The sequence below is a fragment of the Quercus suber genome, unplaced genomic scaffold (genome assembly GCF_002906115.3).
Source record: "Quercus suber isolate HL8 unplaced genomic scaffold, Cork oak 2.0 scaffold_633, whole genome shotgun sequence".
NCBI classification, from domain to species: Eukaryota; Viridiplantae; Streptophyta; class Magnoliopsida; order Fagales; family Fagaceae; genus Quercus; species Quercus suber.
The window spans coordinates 287,214-304,602 of record NW_027070075.1 but is presented as its reverse complement, the minus strand read 5'-3'; the positions used below and the strand labels follow the sequence as shown (position 1 = coordinate 304,602).

The 17,389-nt window shown below is 38.9% G+C and overlaps 2 protein-coding genes across 2 annotated transcripts; one reads left to right on the top strand and one right to left on the bottom strand.

Moving 5' to 3' along the window:
• Positions 1–3,417: 3,417 nt before the first annotated feature.
• LOC112004524 (uncharacterized) lies at positions 3,418–4,516 on the bottom strand. The gene is made up of 2 exons (XM_024036774.1): positions 4,387–4,516; positions 3,418–4,040 (listed from the first exon to the last, which is right to left on the bottom strand). The coding sequence occupies exons 1-2, from the start codon at positions 4,514–4,516 to the stop codon at positions 3,418–3,420; spliced, it is 753 nt and encodes a 250-aa protein (XP_023892542.1).
• A 3,707-nt stretch (positions 4,517–8,223) lies between these two features.
• On the top strand, positions 8,224–12,073 carry LOC112004523 (U-box domain-containing protein 33). Its single transcript, XM_024036773.1, has 2 exons — positions 8,224–8,511; positions 11,363–12,073. The coding sequence occupies exons 1-2, from the start codon at positions 8,224–8,226 to the stop codon at positions 12,071–12,073; spliced, it is 999 nt and encodes a 332-aa protein (XP_023892541.1).
• Positions 12,074–17,389: the final 5,316 nt, after the last annotated feature.

Below are 17,389 nucleotides of genomic sequence, written 5' to 3'. Positions count from 1 at the left end.
ACATGATATAATGCTATTAGATAATCAACTGTGGTTCTTTATTCTCTTTAAATTGTTCACAGTGAACGAGCTTCTTACCTAACCAAAAAACATTATTCATCTTGCTCTGAAGATCTAGTTTTGAAAATTATATCCATAAATCAATTGTTGATAATTCAATTGATAATACTGAGAATCTACTTGGTCCGTTTCATAAAAAAATGTGTCATTCATTTTCGAAAACTGTATAAAATACAAAGAACTGCGAGTCAATGTGGTGTGCCACACAACTTGAGAAGGCTATCTATTGTATTAAAAAATCAACTTTTATTCATTGTTCTATTTTATTTTTTTTGAAAGGGGGATATTCATTCATTTAAATGGATAATAAATCATGATACAAAGCATACATGGCTGGTGGTGGAGAATCCTCCATCCAATACAAATCCTCATCTAGTGTAAATCTAGCATGTTGAGCCAAAGCATGTGCTACCCGATTCCCACCCCTCTTAATACAACCAATAGCAGACCAGTGCAATCCCCTTAACAAATGGCGAATATCATCCACAACATTACCAAACAGCGAATTATTTTCTGCAGAAGAAGAAATAGCACGAATAACATTACTGTTATTACCCTCAATGATCAACCTATAAAAACCAGCATCCACAGCAAACTCTAAGGCTCTCCGGCAAGCGAGTAACTCTGCTTCTTCACTGGTGTGTACAACCGGTCCACAAGCAGTCATAGAAGCCATTACCTCTCCCTTTTCATTTCGAATAACTGCTCCGATCCCTGTTCTGCCTAAGTCCGAAAATAAAGCTGCATCAAAATTGAGTTTATACGCCTCTGATGGTGGTGGTTGCCATACCTCTCCATGTGGTTGCTGCCTTGACTGAACAGTTAGCTGGGTTTGAGCACTTTTAAATTCTTCAATGCACTCCTCTGCCTTTTTGTTCAAACAAGTTGGATTTTTCATCTTCCCTCCATGCAGCAAAGAATTTCGCTGATTCCAGATCAGCCACACTTGAGTCCAAAACAGCTCAATTTCTTCTAAGTTCAACCGCTCCACAAGTTCCTCCATCAGGTGCAATATATCGGACTGACCATGCTTGAATTTTTGCAGCTTACAGATACTTTCAGCCCAAATGTCTTGAGCCGCTGCACAATCCCACAAAGCATGAATGGTAGATTCTGATTCTGTGGTGCACACCGAGCATTTATCTTTGTGAATTACTCTTCTTCTAGTCAGATTCACGGCAGTTGGTAAGATTTCGTGGCAAGCTCGCCATGCAAAGACTCTAATTTTATTAGGGATCCATAATTTCCAAATTGCATCCCAAACCTGTTTTGCAACACAGCCCCTAGAAGTTCCAACCCGAGCTGCCTCTGTAAGGATTTTTCTTGCCACATGGTAAGCAGATTTGACCGTAAACACACCCCGTGAATTATGCAGCCACACTGTTGTATCAGCTACATATCTTCTGCTCAATGGAATTTGACAGATTGCATCGGCTTCGTCTCTATGAAATATGGTCTGAATATCCTCATATCTCCATACATTCAGCTCCGGATTGATCAACTCACACACCATCAACTCTCCCCAATTATCTTGGATCGGATTTAGGACCTTATTTGTGGGGAAATTTGGGATCCACTTATCCTTCAAGGCATTGATTGAGACTCCATTACCAACCCTCCAACAATGGCCGGATTGAAGAATAGGCATTGCAGCCATCAAGCTTCTCCACACATACGAGCAATTAGGTGATACTTTAGCCTCTAAGAAATTTGATCTTGGAAAGTACCTTGCTTTAAAACATTGATAGAGCAATGAATCATTACCTTGGACCATCCTCCAACCTTGCTTGGCCAACATAGCTAGATTAAAAGCTCTCAAATCCCGAAATCCCATTCCACCTTCTTTCTTCGAAATCGTCAGCTTATCCTAACTCTTCCAGTGAATTTTCCGTTCATTTCCCACGTAACCCCACCAAAATTTTGCACATAAAGCATCTATTTCATCACAAAGTTTCAAAGGGATTTGGAACACACTCATAGTGTAAGTAGGTATGGACTGTGCCACAGCCTTGATAAGGATTTCTTTGGCAGCTCTAGACAGTAGCATGCCCTTCCAACCTTGAAGTTTCTTCCAAATTCTGTCTTTCAAGAATGAGAATGTGGAATATTTGGCCCTTCCATCAAAGTTGGGAGACCAAGGTAGGATTCAAACCGGTCCACCTCTTTCACTTCAAGAACTTCCAAGATCTGACCCTTCTGCCTCTCTGAAGTATTGCTGCTAAAGTAAACTGAAGACTTTTCCAGGTTAATACTTTGCCCAGAAGCTCTTTCATAGGTTTGGAGGATTTCTGCTATGGTTTCCCCTTCATTCCGAGTTGCCTGGCAAAACAACAACGAGCCATCAGCAAACATAAGGTTCGTGACCTTTGGTGCTCCTCTGCAGATGGAAACTCCTTCAATCCGTCCTTCTGATTCTGCTTTATTCAGTAGTGTAATCAAGCCTTCTACACACAATAAGAACAGGTATGGTGATAATGGATCACCCTGGCGGATTCCTCTAGATGGATGGATCATGCCATATGGCTTCCCATTTATTAGAATAGAGAAGGATGGTGTTGTCACACAGCTCATCACCCTCTCTACCCAAACAACCGGAAACCCCAACTTCTCCATAATCCTTTGAAGGAAGTGCCACTCCACACGATCATAGGCTTTACTGATATCCAGTTTCAATGCCATAGAACCCTTCTTCCCTTTTTTCCTGGAATGCATGGTATGTAGTGTCTCATATGCCAGCAACACATTATCTGTGATCAACTGCCCCGGTACAAAGGCGCTCTGAGTGGGTGAGATGATCTGAGGTAGTACCTGTTTCAATCTGTTTGCCAACACCTTGGAAATAATTTTGTAAATAACATTATACAGGCTTATGGGTCTAAACTCAGACAATCTCTCCGGATTTTTCACTTTAGGGATAAGCACAATATTTGTATGGTTAATATCAGGTAGTATATTACCATTATTAAGAAAATCTAGAACAGCTATAACAACAGAATTCCCAACAACATGCCAGAATTTTTGATAAAAAAGGGCATTCATACCATCGAGTCCTGGAGCTTTTGTTGGTCCCATTTGAAACAGAGCCACCTTCACTTCTTCAGCAGTAAACTCAGAAGATAAAAATTCTCGCATATCATCAGTCACCGTACCCTGCACTGCATTTAGGCACTCCTCCATCTGATCCTCTACTCCTGCCTGGAAAAGATTCTCAAAGTAGGCTGACGCTACCCCAACCACCTCCTCCAACTCTTCCGCCCACTGCCCATGAATATTCCGGATACCCCTGATATAATTTCTCCTTCTTTTTTGTGATGCTTTGGCATGGAAAAATTTGGTGTTTCTGTCTCCATGTTTTAGTCAATTTATTCTAGGCCGTTGGGCCCAGAAAATTTCTTGCTTCTGTAGAAGATCATCCATCTTTTTGCTCAACCCCAAAAATTTTGCTTTTGATTCTTCAGTCAATTCGGCCTCATTTAGTCTATCTAGTTGTTTCTGAGTTTCTTTGATAGCAATGGTATCTGGATCAGTAATTGGAGAACCCCAAGCCAAAAGCTCTGCTCCACAGACCTTTATTTTTTCCTGTATTGCTGCTAAACCAACCCTTTCTCCTCCTGCATTCCCCCAAGCCTCCTGAACAATCTCTTCACATTCAGTACGGAGCAACCAAGATTCCTCAAACTTGAAGCTTCTCCCCCGTTGCTGCCTTGGTTGTTTAAAGGATTGAACATGTAGTAGAATGGGTAAGTGATCTGAAGCATGAGTTGACAGATGTACAATTTTACTTAACTGAAATCTATCTGTCCATTCCTTATTTGCAACCCCTCTATCAAGTCGTATCTTGGTATTTGCTTCACTGGGTCTCTTATTACTCCAAGTGTAAGGATACCCTATGTATCCTAGGTCCTGAAGTTGACAAGAATTCAAAGCCTCCCTAAAGGCTTCAATCTGAGAAAACTGTGGCTGCCTGGCACTTTTCTTTTCTGAAGCTTGTAAAAAAGCGTTAAAGTCTCCAATTACCACCCATGGTCCCACGACAAAGGATTGTAAATGCTTCAACAATCTCCAAGAATTTTCTTTTTGCTACGCTTCTGGCCACCCATAGAAACCTGTTAAATACCACACAAACCCATCTTCTTCCGTGACTTTTGCCAAAACATGGTTAACAATGAAATTAATTACCTCCAAACTAACTTCATTCTTCCAAAAAAAGGCTAACCCTCCTCTAGACTCCAGATGTTTAACTATGATTTTATTTTGAAACGGTAAGTTTCCATACAAATTATCAAACCTGTCTTTGTCAAGTCTTGTCTCCATAAGAAAACATACCTTGGAAACTTGTTCCCTCACAATCTTGCAAAGGCTTCAACCTGTCCAAGGGTTCCCAAGCCCTTGGCAGTTCCAACTTAACAGCCTCATTGCTCCCGGCAAGGGTGGCTCTCCACCCCCGCCGATCCATCATTGTTGATATCCTCCTCAGTGCTCAGTCTACCTTTCTTTAGCTTCTGCTTGTCAAACTGCATCCCCTGTATTTCACGTACATCTCTTTTGCCCAGGCCAGGTAGTGTAATTGAGTTGGTGAAACCACCTAAGCCAAAATCCATTCTGTTTATACGAATCCATGTACTTTTAGGCTTTAGTTGGCTAGGCCCAATCTGAACCGTGGTTGAAGAAAAACTTCCAACATTGAAATTCTAGTTTTCTAATGAAACAGACTTCATGTGATCTCCACCTGTTTTATTATTAATCACACCCGTTTCCTCAACTTCAGAGAAATCCGTGACTAGATGATCATCCTGCTGAAATTTAGGGACGGTTTCCTTTAGTGCAGAATTTGTATCCGTTGTGTGTGCATGGGCATTTATTTCCGAGCTGTCAACATGCACAATATCTATTCCTTTTTCCTGAATCACGGCACTATCCTTATCCGTTACCCTAGGGTTTTCATGACTGAATACATGCGCCGCCATCGTCCCCATCGGCCCTCCTTGCTCCGCCTGGACAGCCCTCTTCTCTGCCTCACAGCCCGTTCCTTCCTCAGAGATAGAACTTTGACCTGCTTCTTTACTACCTGAAGCTCTTGGACGACCCCCCACTGCCCTTAGAAAATCACCATATTGATATTCTATTCGCCTCCATTTTTCTCCACAGCATAATGGGCAGCACAGTGCTGCAAATCATGGCCTAGTATTCCACAGCAGTGGCAAAAAATGGGCAGCTGCTCATACTTAAAAGAGATCCATGACTTCACACCATCTAAACCAGCTATATAGCCACCCCTTCGAATAGGTTTTGAGATTGGTAGGGCCACTCAGACTCGCATAAACATGCTGAGATCATCCTTTTTTTTCTTCCATTCCCCCTCCTCTACCTCACTCAATCGACTCCCAACTTCCTTCGCAACTTGAGGGGAAACCATATCAAACGGTGCCCCTCATATTTGGACCCAAAGTGATGCAGCCTCCAGTCGTATATTTCCCACAGTCATGCCTCTATTCCACCGTTTCAATAATAATAATTGATTATCAAATGTCCAGGGGCCTCTTCTCAAAATCCAATCCAAATCAAACTCGGATTGAAATTTGAACTGGAAGAGATTCGGCCCTACTTCAAGGATTTGCATTGATTCATTCAAACCCCATGCTCTCCTTATAGTATTCTTCGCAGCCAGTTTATTATAGGACTTACATGTAAGGAATTTTCCAATCAAGCTCAAATGACAACTTTCAATGGCTTCCTTTCTTCCTTCATCAGAGATAGCAATAGTTTCTTCCTCTGTAGCAGTTAACTTCATCTTGTCTAGACTATCACACACCTCATCCTCCATTCTTTCTTAGTAAAAATGGAAGAAGTTACCCCTCTTCATTTTTCAATTAATCTATTCCACAAATCGTTTTGGTTGTTAATTTCAAAGCATAGGTTGGACTGAAATGGGACATAAAAAATTCATATTTTATGATCCTAAGTGCCAACTATGTACTTGAAAAAAATATAAATAAAAATAAAATAAAAACATGTATATGGTTAATTTTAATAAAATTAATAGAAGACTAAAAAAATTGGAATGAAAACACAAGTGTCTCTGTCATTCATATATCATATATATGAATTCGGATCCTTTAGATTTCCTAGGGTACTCCACTAGTAAATTTCTTTAAATCTTAACCACTCTTTAATGATTTAAGGGTCTAGATTCTGCCATATCAGCATTCTTCTAATAATGATATTGTATTTAAAAGAACTCTACATGGTAAAGTACCCTAGGAACTTTAGAAGATCTCAATCCAAAAATAACATATCAATAAAAAATAAATAAATAAAGTGTTACGTGCACAACATTTTCATAACAAATCATATGTTGTTAGTTATTATTGGTTCTAATTTGAACCTATTACTGAAATTACTTTTCTACTTCACCAATAAGAACCTATAATAACTTGTCACATAGGATTTGTTGTGAAAATATTATAGACATAGTATTCTCATCAGGAAAAAAAAAAAATGTAACATAAATTAGTATGACTTCAAATTTTATAGAATGGTGGAAAAGTATACATGTACCCTTTAGTTTCTTGAGGATTCATAATCTGACTTTAAAAATTTTAGAGCTAAGGCTTAGTTAGTGTTGTTCATAATAGTATTTAGTTAAATGTCTCAATTAAATAAATGTTAAATACTTAAATCACTAACCATTGTTTGCTTGAATGCAATTTGCATATTTGCTGCATTTCAGTTATATAAGAATAGATGCCCAAATGTATCATATGGCAAGTTTGGTAGCAAATTTTAAATAATGTTGTTCAAAATGATGTGAAAACTATGGTTTAAAAAGTGTTATGAAAACACGTGTTTAAAGTATTTATAATGCAAAAAATGTGTTTGATACCATATTTCAAATAACATATTTTAAAATGTGAAAATCATAATTATATGTTTGGTATGTGCATGTGTTTTTGTTTTTTTCAAGACCAATGAGTATAGTAAAAGGATTATTATTTTATTTGAAAAAGAGAAAATTTTCTCATTAGGTGGGGCCTACAGTTTGGTATGTGTATTTGTAGTCTTATTAGGTGATCAAGGCCTACTATTTTCAACATATTTACAAAAGTATTATTAAGCAATATTATTTGAAAACTAAAAACTGGTATAGTGGAGTTCTTTAAATACAGTGTTCAAACACCCTAAAATGATAAATGTAACTCAAACACTCCTGAATGAAATTTTCTACTAAACACGTTTTTTTTAGGCCTATTGTTTTCATTATTTAAACACTGAAAATTGTTGTCAAGAATCCCTTACCAATAGGCCCATCTTCATTTTTACATATGCATACGTTGAGTCTAGTTGGTTACTATCTTTGTTGGTTTTAGACCCTGTTAGCCAAGTTTTAAAGCCATATATTTCCCCAGTCCAATTATGTATGTCCTTAAATAGTGTCAAACAAGCACCATTAATATTGTGCAAGAATAAAAACAATAAAAAAATATAAAAGACAACAATATAGTCGTGCAAAAAAAATTAATGGAATAGAAATTCTAAAGTAAAAACTCCTAAAGGGTTTCACCTAGCAACCCCTATGGCAAAAACATATCTACTAAGTTTTACAAATGAATAACCATATTCCTAGTAAAAAATTTAGTAGCGTTACTCAACGCAACTCCAAATCCAAAGACTTAGGCCCCGTTTGGATTACCCATGTTTTGAGTCATATGACTCAGTTCTCATCACTCAAACTAAAAATTGCATGGGATCCATTGAAAATATTGTGTTTGGCTTGATTTCCTCTCCCTGTTTTCATCACTCAAACTCAGTTTAAGTTGAGCTACAATGTAGAAAACTGGAAACACCAAATTGGTGTTTTCAGTTTCTGAGTTACATAACTCAGTGGCAAAATTGTAATATTCTTGACCTCGTAGAGCCCACCCATATGACTTGTCCCATCATCAAGTAACGTCTCTCTCTCCAACCGGTTATTCTCTGTCTCTTCTCCTTCTTCATTTTTGTTTTCATTTACCCAGAGCTCTCGCTTCTCACTGCCCTTCATTGCTCCTCCACAAGCTGCCGCCACCACCACGCCAGTCATCACCATCACAAGCAACCACCATGAGCAACCACAAGTCATCACCATCAAGCTCAGCGATTTAGGTCTCCGATCAACCATAAGCCATGATTTGGGTCTCCGATGTCGTCACCATCAAGCTCAGCCCAGATTGGTTCATCTCCAATCTTAGCTGCTTCACACCACTCTCCACCGAGCCTAACTCCATGGCAACGTTCTTGAAGGCGATTAAGTGGAGCTTGAGGGTGATGCTCTCTGCGAGGTCTCCGCAAGGTTGTTGCGGCGAGAGTTGCTTGCAAGTTACCACCACGATTTGCTTTGAATCTTGGTTTCTCTACTCTATGGTTGAGGATTGGCTTAGGTATTTGTTGGGTTTGGTTGTTGTGTTTGATTTGGTATTTCTCTATGGGTTGGTTTTCTTTTTTCTTTTTTTGAAATGTTAGTGGTAGTCTTCTGTTTAGGGGTCTTGTTGATGATGGGTTTAGGTTTGAGAAGAGTTGCGTTTGATGAAATTTTTGGTGTTTCTAGGTGTGGGCTTATGAATGGTGTGTGTGTGTGTTGTTTGGGTGCTGTGTATTTCCTGTTTATGTGAACAATTTTTTGTGGATATGAATTCTAACTTGGATTCTCTTTTGCTTGGATGCTGTTTAAGTTTGAATTTGGTAGGTGTCCTTTCAAATCTGCAGGGCTGGGTGGCTGGAATTGGTTTAGTGTGGTTTGGTTTGGCCGTGGATTTTGAGATTGGTTTGATTTGGGTGGTTGTTTGGTTTAGAAGGGAGAGAGAGAAAGCTGAGAAAGAAACAGAGAAAAGTGGAAAATTTTGATAGGCAAAAAAATTTGATAGAAAAGAGGGAGAGTCAGAGAAATGAAAAGTAAGAGGAAGAGTAGAAGATTTTTTTGTTAATAAGCCATGGGTGGCAACAGTGTTGCACAGGGTAGTGTCAGTGGTGGGGTCCACGGGTTTGGGGAAAAGTGGTAGAGATATGTAACTGAGAACTCAACCTAAACATGTGTTTTGCAATTTTTGAGTGAAACTGAGTTTGAGAATTGAGTTATGAGTTTTGGGTTTGAGTTATGGGAATTGAAAACTGAGAACTGAGAATTGAGTCAGCTCTAAACCAAACGGGGCCTTATTCATTTATGAGATGTTGCACGTGAATCTCTCATCCACAATTTCAAGCACCCATTTGAAGATTTTGTTCTAGCACTTGAGAAAATTAGAATTGCAGCAACTTCAATCACCACCATTATTAGAACTCCAAAAGTCTTTCACATGTGTATTGTGGTTTTCTAAAAGTGAATTCTAGCATTTGGGTAGAAGCCTTGTTTATGGATACACACTTCTAAGAGCATTCCCATCAAAGATCTCCAAAAATTTAGTATTTAGCATCTCAAAAACTTACTTTATCTGTTTTAACAACTCATTTTACAATACACCTAACATCAAAGGTTTTATATTTTTTACCATTTCATTAAAACATTATTTTTTATTATTTTTTATTCTCAATCTCATCTCTTTCATTACCCACAAACCCAAACCAAAACCCACAGCTACAACCACAACTACCACCACCCATAGCCATAGCCACCCAACCCCCAACCACCAAAATCACAAACAAAAACAAACCACTATAAACCCAGCAAACCCACAGTCACCACCAGCCACCATCACCCACCCACCTGCCACCACCACTACAAAACAACCACCAAATCACAAAACCCAGCCATCAAACAACCAATCACAAAACAACCACCAAAACCTAGCCATCACAAATCATCAATTACAAAACAACCACCAAAACCCATCCATTACAAATCACCAATCACAAAACAAAAACCCAGCCACCAAATCACAAATCACAACACAACTACCATCACAAACACAAAATCCAGCCATCACAAAATTTCACCCACCACCAAATCCAATCCACGACCAAATTGTGACCCACGACCTAGATCCACTGTGACTAGGTGACCCACAGTGACTACCAAAGCACTGTGACTTGCACCCATGGGAAACCAATGACAGAGAGAGGGACAAGCAAGAGAGGGCAAGGGCGAGAGGGTTGGAGAGAGGAAGAAATAGAGAGAACCAGTGAGAAAGAAAGAAAAAAGATAGAGAAGACAAAAATCGGTGAAAGGGAGAAGAAAATGAGAAAGAATAGAGAGAAAAGAGAGTCCAGAGAAAGAAGAAAAAGAAAGAATAGTGAGAGAGAGAGAGAGAGAGAGAATATATTTTAATTGAAAATATATTAAAAAAAATATTATTTTTATAAGATTTGAGATACAGTGGACCGTCATAAATAGCGGTCCACTGGAGCTCAGCTTCTAAAATTTTTAACAATAGCACCTTTGTTGTAGTGTATTTTTTTGGAATAAGATGCTAAAAGCAAGCATTTTTAGCTTTTGAGATCTTTGATGGGAATGCTCTAAGACTCAATATAGGACACTTTTGCTCACAGTTTGCCAACCTAAAACCAAAACCTAATAGTTTCTAATCTTCAATATTTAGTGAGTAGTTGTCACTTTCATGGCTCTAGCAAATACTGAAGTATAATGAAATTGACTATGGGATCAGGATAAATGTTGCATTTATCTATTTTTGTGTACTTGAACATAAAACTTTTTTTTTGGGTCAAAATATTTCACGAGAAATAGGTATAACTAGTTTCATTCTTGCAACAGTATTTTTTTTTTCTTTTCATTATAATAATACTAATTCACAATTTTTTTTTTTTGCATTATAACAATTAGTGTGTAGCCCTGTATATATGCACCGGTACAATTTTAAAAAATAACAATTATACAATTCAAATTATACATTTTTTTAGAAGATGTTCAAATAATATATGGTATTAGTTTACACTTTTTTAAAATCATACATTTCTAAAATATGTAATGGTTTTTCATTTTATATATATATATATATGATTTAGAATTTAATTCGTTATAAACTTTTGGATTTTTGCACCTAATAATTCACTTGCCAAAAAAATTAAAAACGTAAATAGACATGTGGAGAAAAATTGGACTCCAATTAAAATCCAATTTAGAATCTAATTGGATATGGACTCTTCAATTTTTTCACTCAATAATTCACTTTGCACAAAATTAAAAATTAAAAATTAAATGGGACACGTGGTGCAAAATTAAAATTCTAATTAAAATCTAATTGAATTTTCTCTTAATTTTAGCTACTAATATATATATAGATTTGCTTACAAGTTTCACATTGTATATAACCAGGCTAATGTGTTGTGTAAGTTGAAGCATCCCAATCTAGTAAAACTCATTGGATCTTGCCCAGAAGTTTACGCTCTCATCTATGAGCTTCTTTCCAATGGAAGCCTTGGAGATCGACTCCGCTGTAGAAACAATACTCCACCCATATCATGGCAAACTCGGATACGCCTTGCCACTGAATTGTGCTCTGCCCTCGTCTTTCTTCATTCCCACAACATAGTACATGCTGATTTGAAACCCTCCAATATCCTCCTTGATGCTTCCTTCATTAGCAAGCTTAGTGACTTCGGAATCTGTCGTATACTACGTGAAAGTTCTAGCGACACAACATTGTGTCATAGGACCATCCAGAATGGCACTATTCCTTATATGGATCCTGATTTCGTTCACACAGGAGAGCTCACTATAAAATCAGATGTTTATTCTTTTGGGATCATATTGTTACAACTGTTGACTGGGAGATCAGCCCTTGGGATAACACCGGAAGTGGAATACGCCATAAACACAGGAAATTTGAAAGCTCTCTTGGATCCTTTGGCTGGAGACTGGCCATTGGTGCAGGCTGAACAGTTGGGTCGCTTGGCATTGAAGTGTTGTGACACGTACAGGAAATGCAGGCCAGACCTTGGGTCAGAAGTCTGGCAGGTACTTCAGATTCAGACAATGAGGGCTACTTCTTGTGGAGGCTCATCCTTAATCAGCTTGAATTCTTAAAAACATTATCAGACACCTTCATACTATTGTATTGTAGACCCCAAAAAAAATGCAAAGGATTTCGGCTTAGCCTGGCTTATCTATGGTGATCACATCCTCCTATGTATATATCCTGTGATATTATGACTTATTAAAGGGAGCACGTACTCTATTGTTTTTGATTATAATTCAATCATATACAATGTCTTGAGTACTTATAATATTATATCCTTATGGATACCACTTGTCAAGCTCAGGTCCTCTTCAATCTCTTGTCTTCAGTTAAAGACTCTAATTTTGCCTCCTCATCCTAATTCAATCAGACAGCCTTTAATGGGCCTATCATTTGCATCTGAAAGAGTGCTTTTGGATTCTACGATGGTAATAATAAACCCTCGACAGTGTGAAACATAACCTAGAATTCATCTTGAAAATTAGGCTGTTCCAGCCGCTTTCTCTTCTCAACATTCCAATGGGAAATAACTCGAAATCTCAAAGAACTTGAAGCTATAATCGGATGGATAAAAAAAATCTAAATATCAAATTTATATCTATTTATATCTCTCTTTTTTAAAGGAAAAAAAAAATATATATATATATATATATAACAGCTAAAGCTTAGCATTTATTACAACTACATTTTTGTTAAGCCATATTAGCATTATGTCATCATTTCTTAATATATATATATATATATGATAGTGAACTAAGAATTAAGCCAACTCCAAGCTCATCCATGGGAGTCGTCCATGTTAAGAAGGCAAGAATGAACCTCCTTTATAGAACTGGTCGTCCATACACTTGAGGGTCATCCATTAAGAAAACGGTTGGACAACCCCAGACACTTAGGAAATTCCAAGTGTGTTTCTCTATAAGAGTTAATGAATTGGATCGCATGTTCCTATTCCAAGGCACGAGTGAAAATCGAGGTTTGTTGCCACAACTTCTTACTAAGTACTTAACTTCCAATAATGGTTATGGAAGATAAGATCAAATAGTCTAACTTCCATAACAGTTGTGGAAGTTAACCCTGAATCTTTGGAACTTCTCAAAAATAGGGGAAGTTACTAGACAAGTAACTACTTCAAGTGTGCACTATATAAACACTCATTTACATCAAATGAATGTAAGTTTTTTCACAATTCTCAAAAAGTTGGAATTCCATAATTTTAAGAGAGAAACTAACTTAAGCATCAGAGGGTTCTTGGCCGATGCGCCCCAGTCAACTTTGATAGTGTGAATTCCTTTTTAGGCCTTCCAAAAAGTGGTTAGATCTTTGAAGCCCGGAGCATTCAGCTTATTGATTTTCTTCGCATCATCAGTTGGTGCCGTCTATGGGAAGGTAGATTAATTTCGTGTTTTATAGTTTATCTTTCTCTGACAAAAGGCTGCATGGTTTTGACAAGATCAAGGGCCACTAGCCCAAGCCACCAGGAGAGTAGGGATGCTTCTAGCAATCCCCACTATGATCGTCAGTCAACGTTTGTCATGCAACTGTCTCTCATTCAACACGCGCAGTCTATGGCAGCCGCCATGGCGGAGTTAACCCGTCAAAACCAAGAGTTGACTAGGGAGATTAATCTAAGGAGGCAACGTCGTGAAGGATACGCTGAAGGACAAGCCCTGAGTCAAGAAGATAGAGGAGGAAATGCTAAGCCCGAGAGCCAGTCAAAGGGTGTCACACTTGGAGAGGGAGATGGACTAGATGAGGAAGGTCATGGACAAGATGAGGGAGAACATAAGAAGAGTAAATCCCGTAGAGGATTTGGTTCATCAAACAAACTCCCCTTTCACAGCTTCCATCAACAGTCACCCCTTGCCTCTGAAGTTCAAAATGCCTTCCTTGAACTCGTATGATGGAACGCGTGACCCTTTCGTTCATATTGCTACTTTCAAGACTACGATGCACCTCCAAGGGGTTCCAGGCGAGATTATGTATAAAGCCTTTCCTACCACCCTCAAAGGGCCAGCATGAGTGTGGTTCAGCAAGATACCTTCGAATACATTGAGTTCTTTCGAAGAATTGAGTAAGTTGTTTGTCAATAATTTTATCAGAGGACAAAGGCATAAACGTTCCTCGTCCAGCCTACTAACCATAGAGCAAGGAGAAAATGAAAGCTTGCGGTCCTTCATTATTCGTTTCAATAGGGAAGTCCTGACAGTGGATGAGATGGATGACAAGTTGTTATTGGTGACCTTCCATAATGAAGTTAACTCTGATTTATTCATCCATAAGCTTTATGAGCAAGAGCCTCAAACCATGGTTGAACTAGTCCATTTGGCCCAAAATTTCATGAATGCAAAAGATACAATTATAGCTAAGAAGAGGAAGAGAGCTGAGAGAATGGAAGCAAACCTCCCACACCATTCTAAGCAAGGTCCTTGTCCAAAGAAGGGATTGACAAGAGAGAAGAAAGATCGAGACAACAAGAAGGCAGGATCTTCAGCATGAAATCAGCAATACATGCCCTTGAACATGCCACTTGAACAAGTGCTTATGCAAATCAAGGATGATCCGTCCTTGAAGTGGCTAGAAAAAATGAAGGAAGATCCCAACAAGATCAATAGGAACAAGTATTGCCGTTTCCACAGAGACCATGGGCATGACACGAATGAGTGTTTTGATTTAAAACAGCAGATAGAAAATCTTATCAGGCAAGGAAAATTGAGAAATTTCCTTGGACGAGATCACAAAGATGAGAAGTTGAAGGGAAAGCTAGAAGAGCCGTCACGACCTCCACTTGGATAAATAAGGGTTATTATGGGAGGTACTTCAACAGGACAGTTTTCCAAGTCAAGAAAGACGTATCTCAAGGTGGTGCAAAACGTCCAACTCTCTGGACGATCACTAAGGATGAGGACGGATGAGCTTGCCATCACGTTCACAGACGAGGATGCTAAAAGAGTTCACCACCCTCATAATGATGCAATCGTTATCACTTTGCTCATTGCTGATTATACAACTAGAAGGGTATTGGTAGACAATGGAAGTTTGGCAGACATCCTGTATTACCCCGCCTTCCAGCAAATGAGGCTTGGACGAGATTAACTTCGTCCAGTATGTTCAACCTTGGTGGGATTTAGAGGAATGAAAATGCAACCCATGGGAACCATTACACTACCTGTGGTGGTAGGATCATACCCACAGCAAATAACCAAGGAAGTGAACTTCCGCGTAGTAGATTGTTTGTCTTCTTATAATGCCATCACCGAAATACCAACTCTAAACAACTAGAAGGCAGTGACATCTACCTACCACCTATTAGTCAAATTCCCTACAGAATACGAGATAGGGCAGGTGCAAGGAGATCAGTTAGCAGCAAGAGAGTGTTATTTGGCCATGTTGGCTATGGACGAGCACGTTCAAACCATGAGCATTGAGGAGAGGAGAGTTGTTGCAAAGCCCATCGAAATGCTAGAAGACATCCCTTTGGACGAAAACAACCCCGATAAGTATAAAAAGGTTGAAGCAAGTATGAAAAAGAAGACGAAGCAAGACCTTGTCCATTTCTTAAAGAAGAGCATTGATGTGTTTGCATGAAGTCATGAATGCCAGGTATAGACCCTAGTGTCATCACTCATCGTCTAAACGTACATCCTTCCACCAAACCCGTACGTCAGAAGAAGAGTATATTCGCTCTTGAATGAGATAATGCCATTAAGGAAGAAGTTCAGAAGTTAACTACAGCAAAATTTATTTGGGAAGTTTATTACCCAGATTAGTTGGCTAATGTAGTCATGATCAAGAAGGTTAATTGCAAATAGAGGATGTACGTGGACTTCACCAATCTGAATAAGGCTTCCCCAAGGATAGCTATCCATTACCGCATATTGATCAGTTGGTCGACTCAACCGCGGGTCATAAGCTACTAAGTTTTATGGATGCCTTCTCAGGTTACAATCAAATAAGAATGGACGAGGTGAATCAAGAAAAGACATCCTTTGTCACCAGTCAAGGCCTATTTTGCTATAAGGTGATGTCATTCGATTTGAAGAATGCGGGGGCAACTTATCAAAGGCCGGTTAATCATATGTTTCGCCCACAGATTGGATATAATGTAGAAGTTTATGTAGATGATATGCTGGTAAAGAGCTTGGACAAGAAAAAGCATCTGGATGACCTCCAAGAAACCTTTGACACACTTAAACAGTACAACATGAAGTTAAATCTAAGCAAATGTGCTTTCGGAGTCTCGTCTAGTTCTTAAGAAGGCATTTGAGTGGACGGACGAGTGTCAGAAGGCCTTCCAAGACCTCAAGATCTACCTCACTACAGCTCCTCTACTGAGCCCGCCCGTGCCTAGTGAAGAATTATATTTATATTTAGCAGTGTCCCCGCATGCAATGAGCTCAACGCTGATTAGAGAAGAAAGGAAGATACAGAAGCCGGTATACTACACAAGCCGAGCACTAAGAGGAGCAAAAGGATGATATCCCATGATGGAAAAACTAGCCTTTGCTTTGGTTACGGCTTCTAGGAAATAAAGACATTATTTTTAGGCTCATGTCATCAATGTCTTGACAAATCATCCATTAAAGAAGGCAATGAACAAGTTGGAGGCCGCAGGACGACTAATCCAATGAGCCATAGAACTTAGTGAGTTCAATGTCAAATACCAATAAAGAAGCGCGATAAACGCACAAGTATTGGCAGAATTTATTGCAGAGTTCACTCTATGTCAAGGGGAGCTAGACGAGGTGGACAAAGCTCAGAGATGGATCGTCCATGTGGATGAATCGTCTACACTACATATAGGAGGGATAGGAGCTATTTTGCAGTCCCCCAAAAAAGATGAGTTAAAGTACAAGGTTCGTCTGCAATATCCAACAACCAACAATAAAGTGGAATATGAAGCCCTTCTTAAGGGGCTAGAATTGGTAAAATTCTTGGGGGCAGAATCAATACTCGTCCAAGGAGACTCTTAGCTGGTTATGGGTTAAGTAAATGGAACGTACGAAGCTAAGGTAGAGCGGATGAAGAAATATCTTAATAAGGTAAGACACCTTGTGAAAAGATTTAAAGAAGCTAGTTTCATTCAAATTCCAAGAGAAGAAAACATGGAAGCAGATGCCTTAGCGAAAGAAGACTCAGTGAGTGAATCAATGGACGAGTTTGATGAAATCCAATATATGCCAAGCATAGATATTCTAGAGGTACAATAGATAGAAGGTGAAGAAAATTGGATGACCCCAATAGTAGCTTACCTAAAGAATGGAAGGCTACTAGAGGAAAGGACAAGGCCATAAAGCTAAGAATTAGATCAGTCAGGTACGTCCTTATGGACGAGATACTATACAAAAGAGGCTTGTCTCAGCCTTATCTAAGGTGCTTAGCTC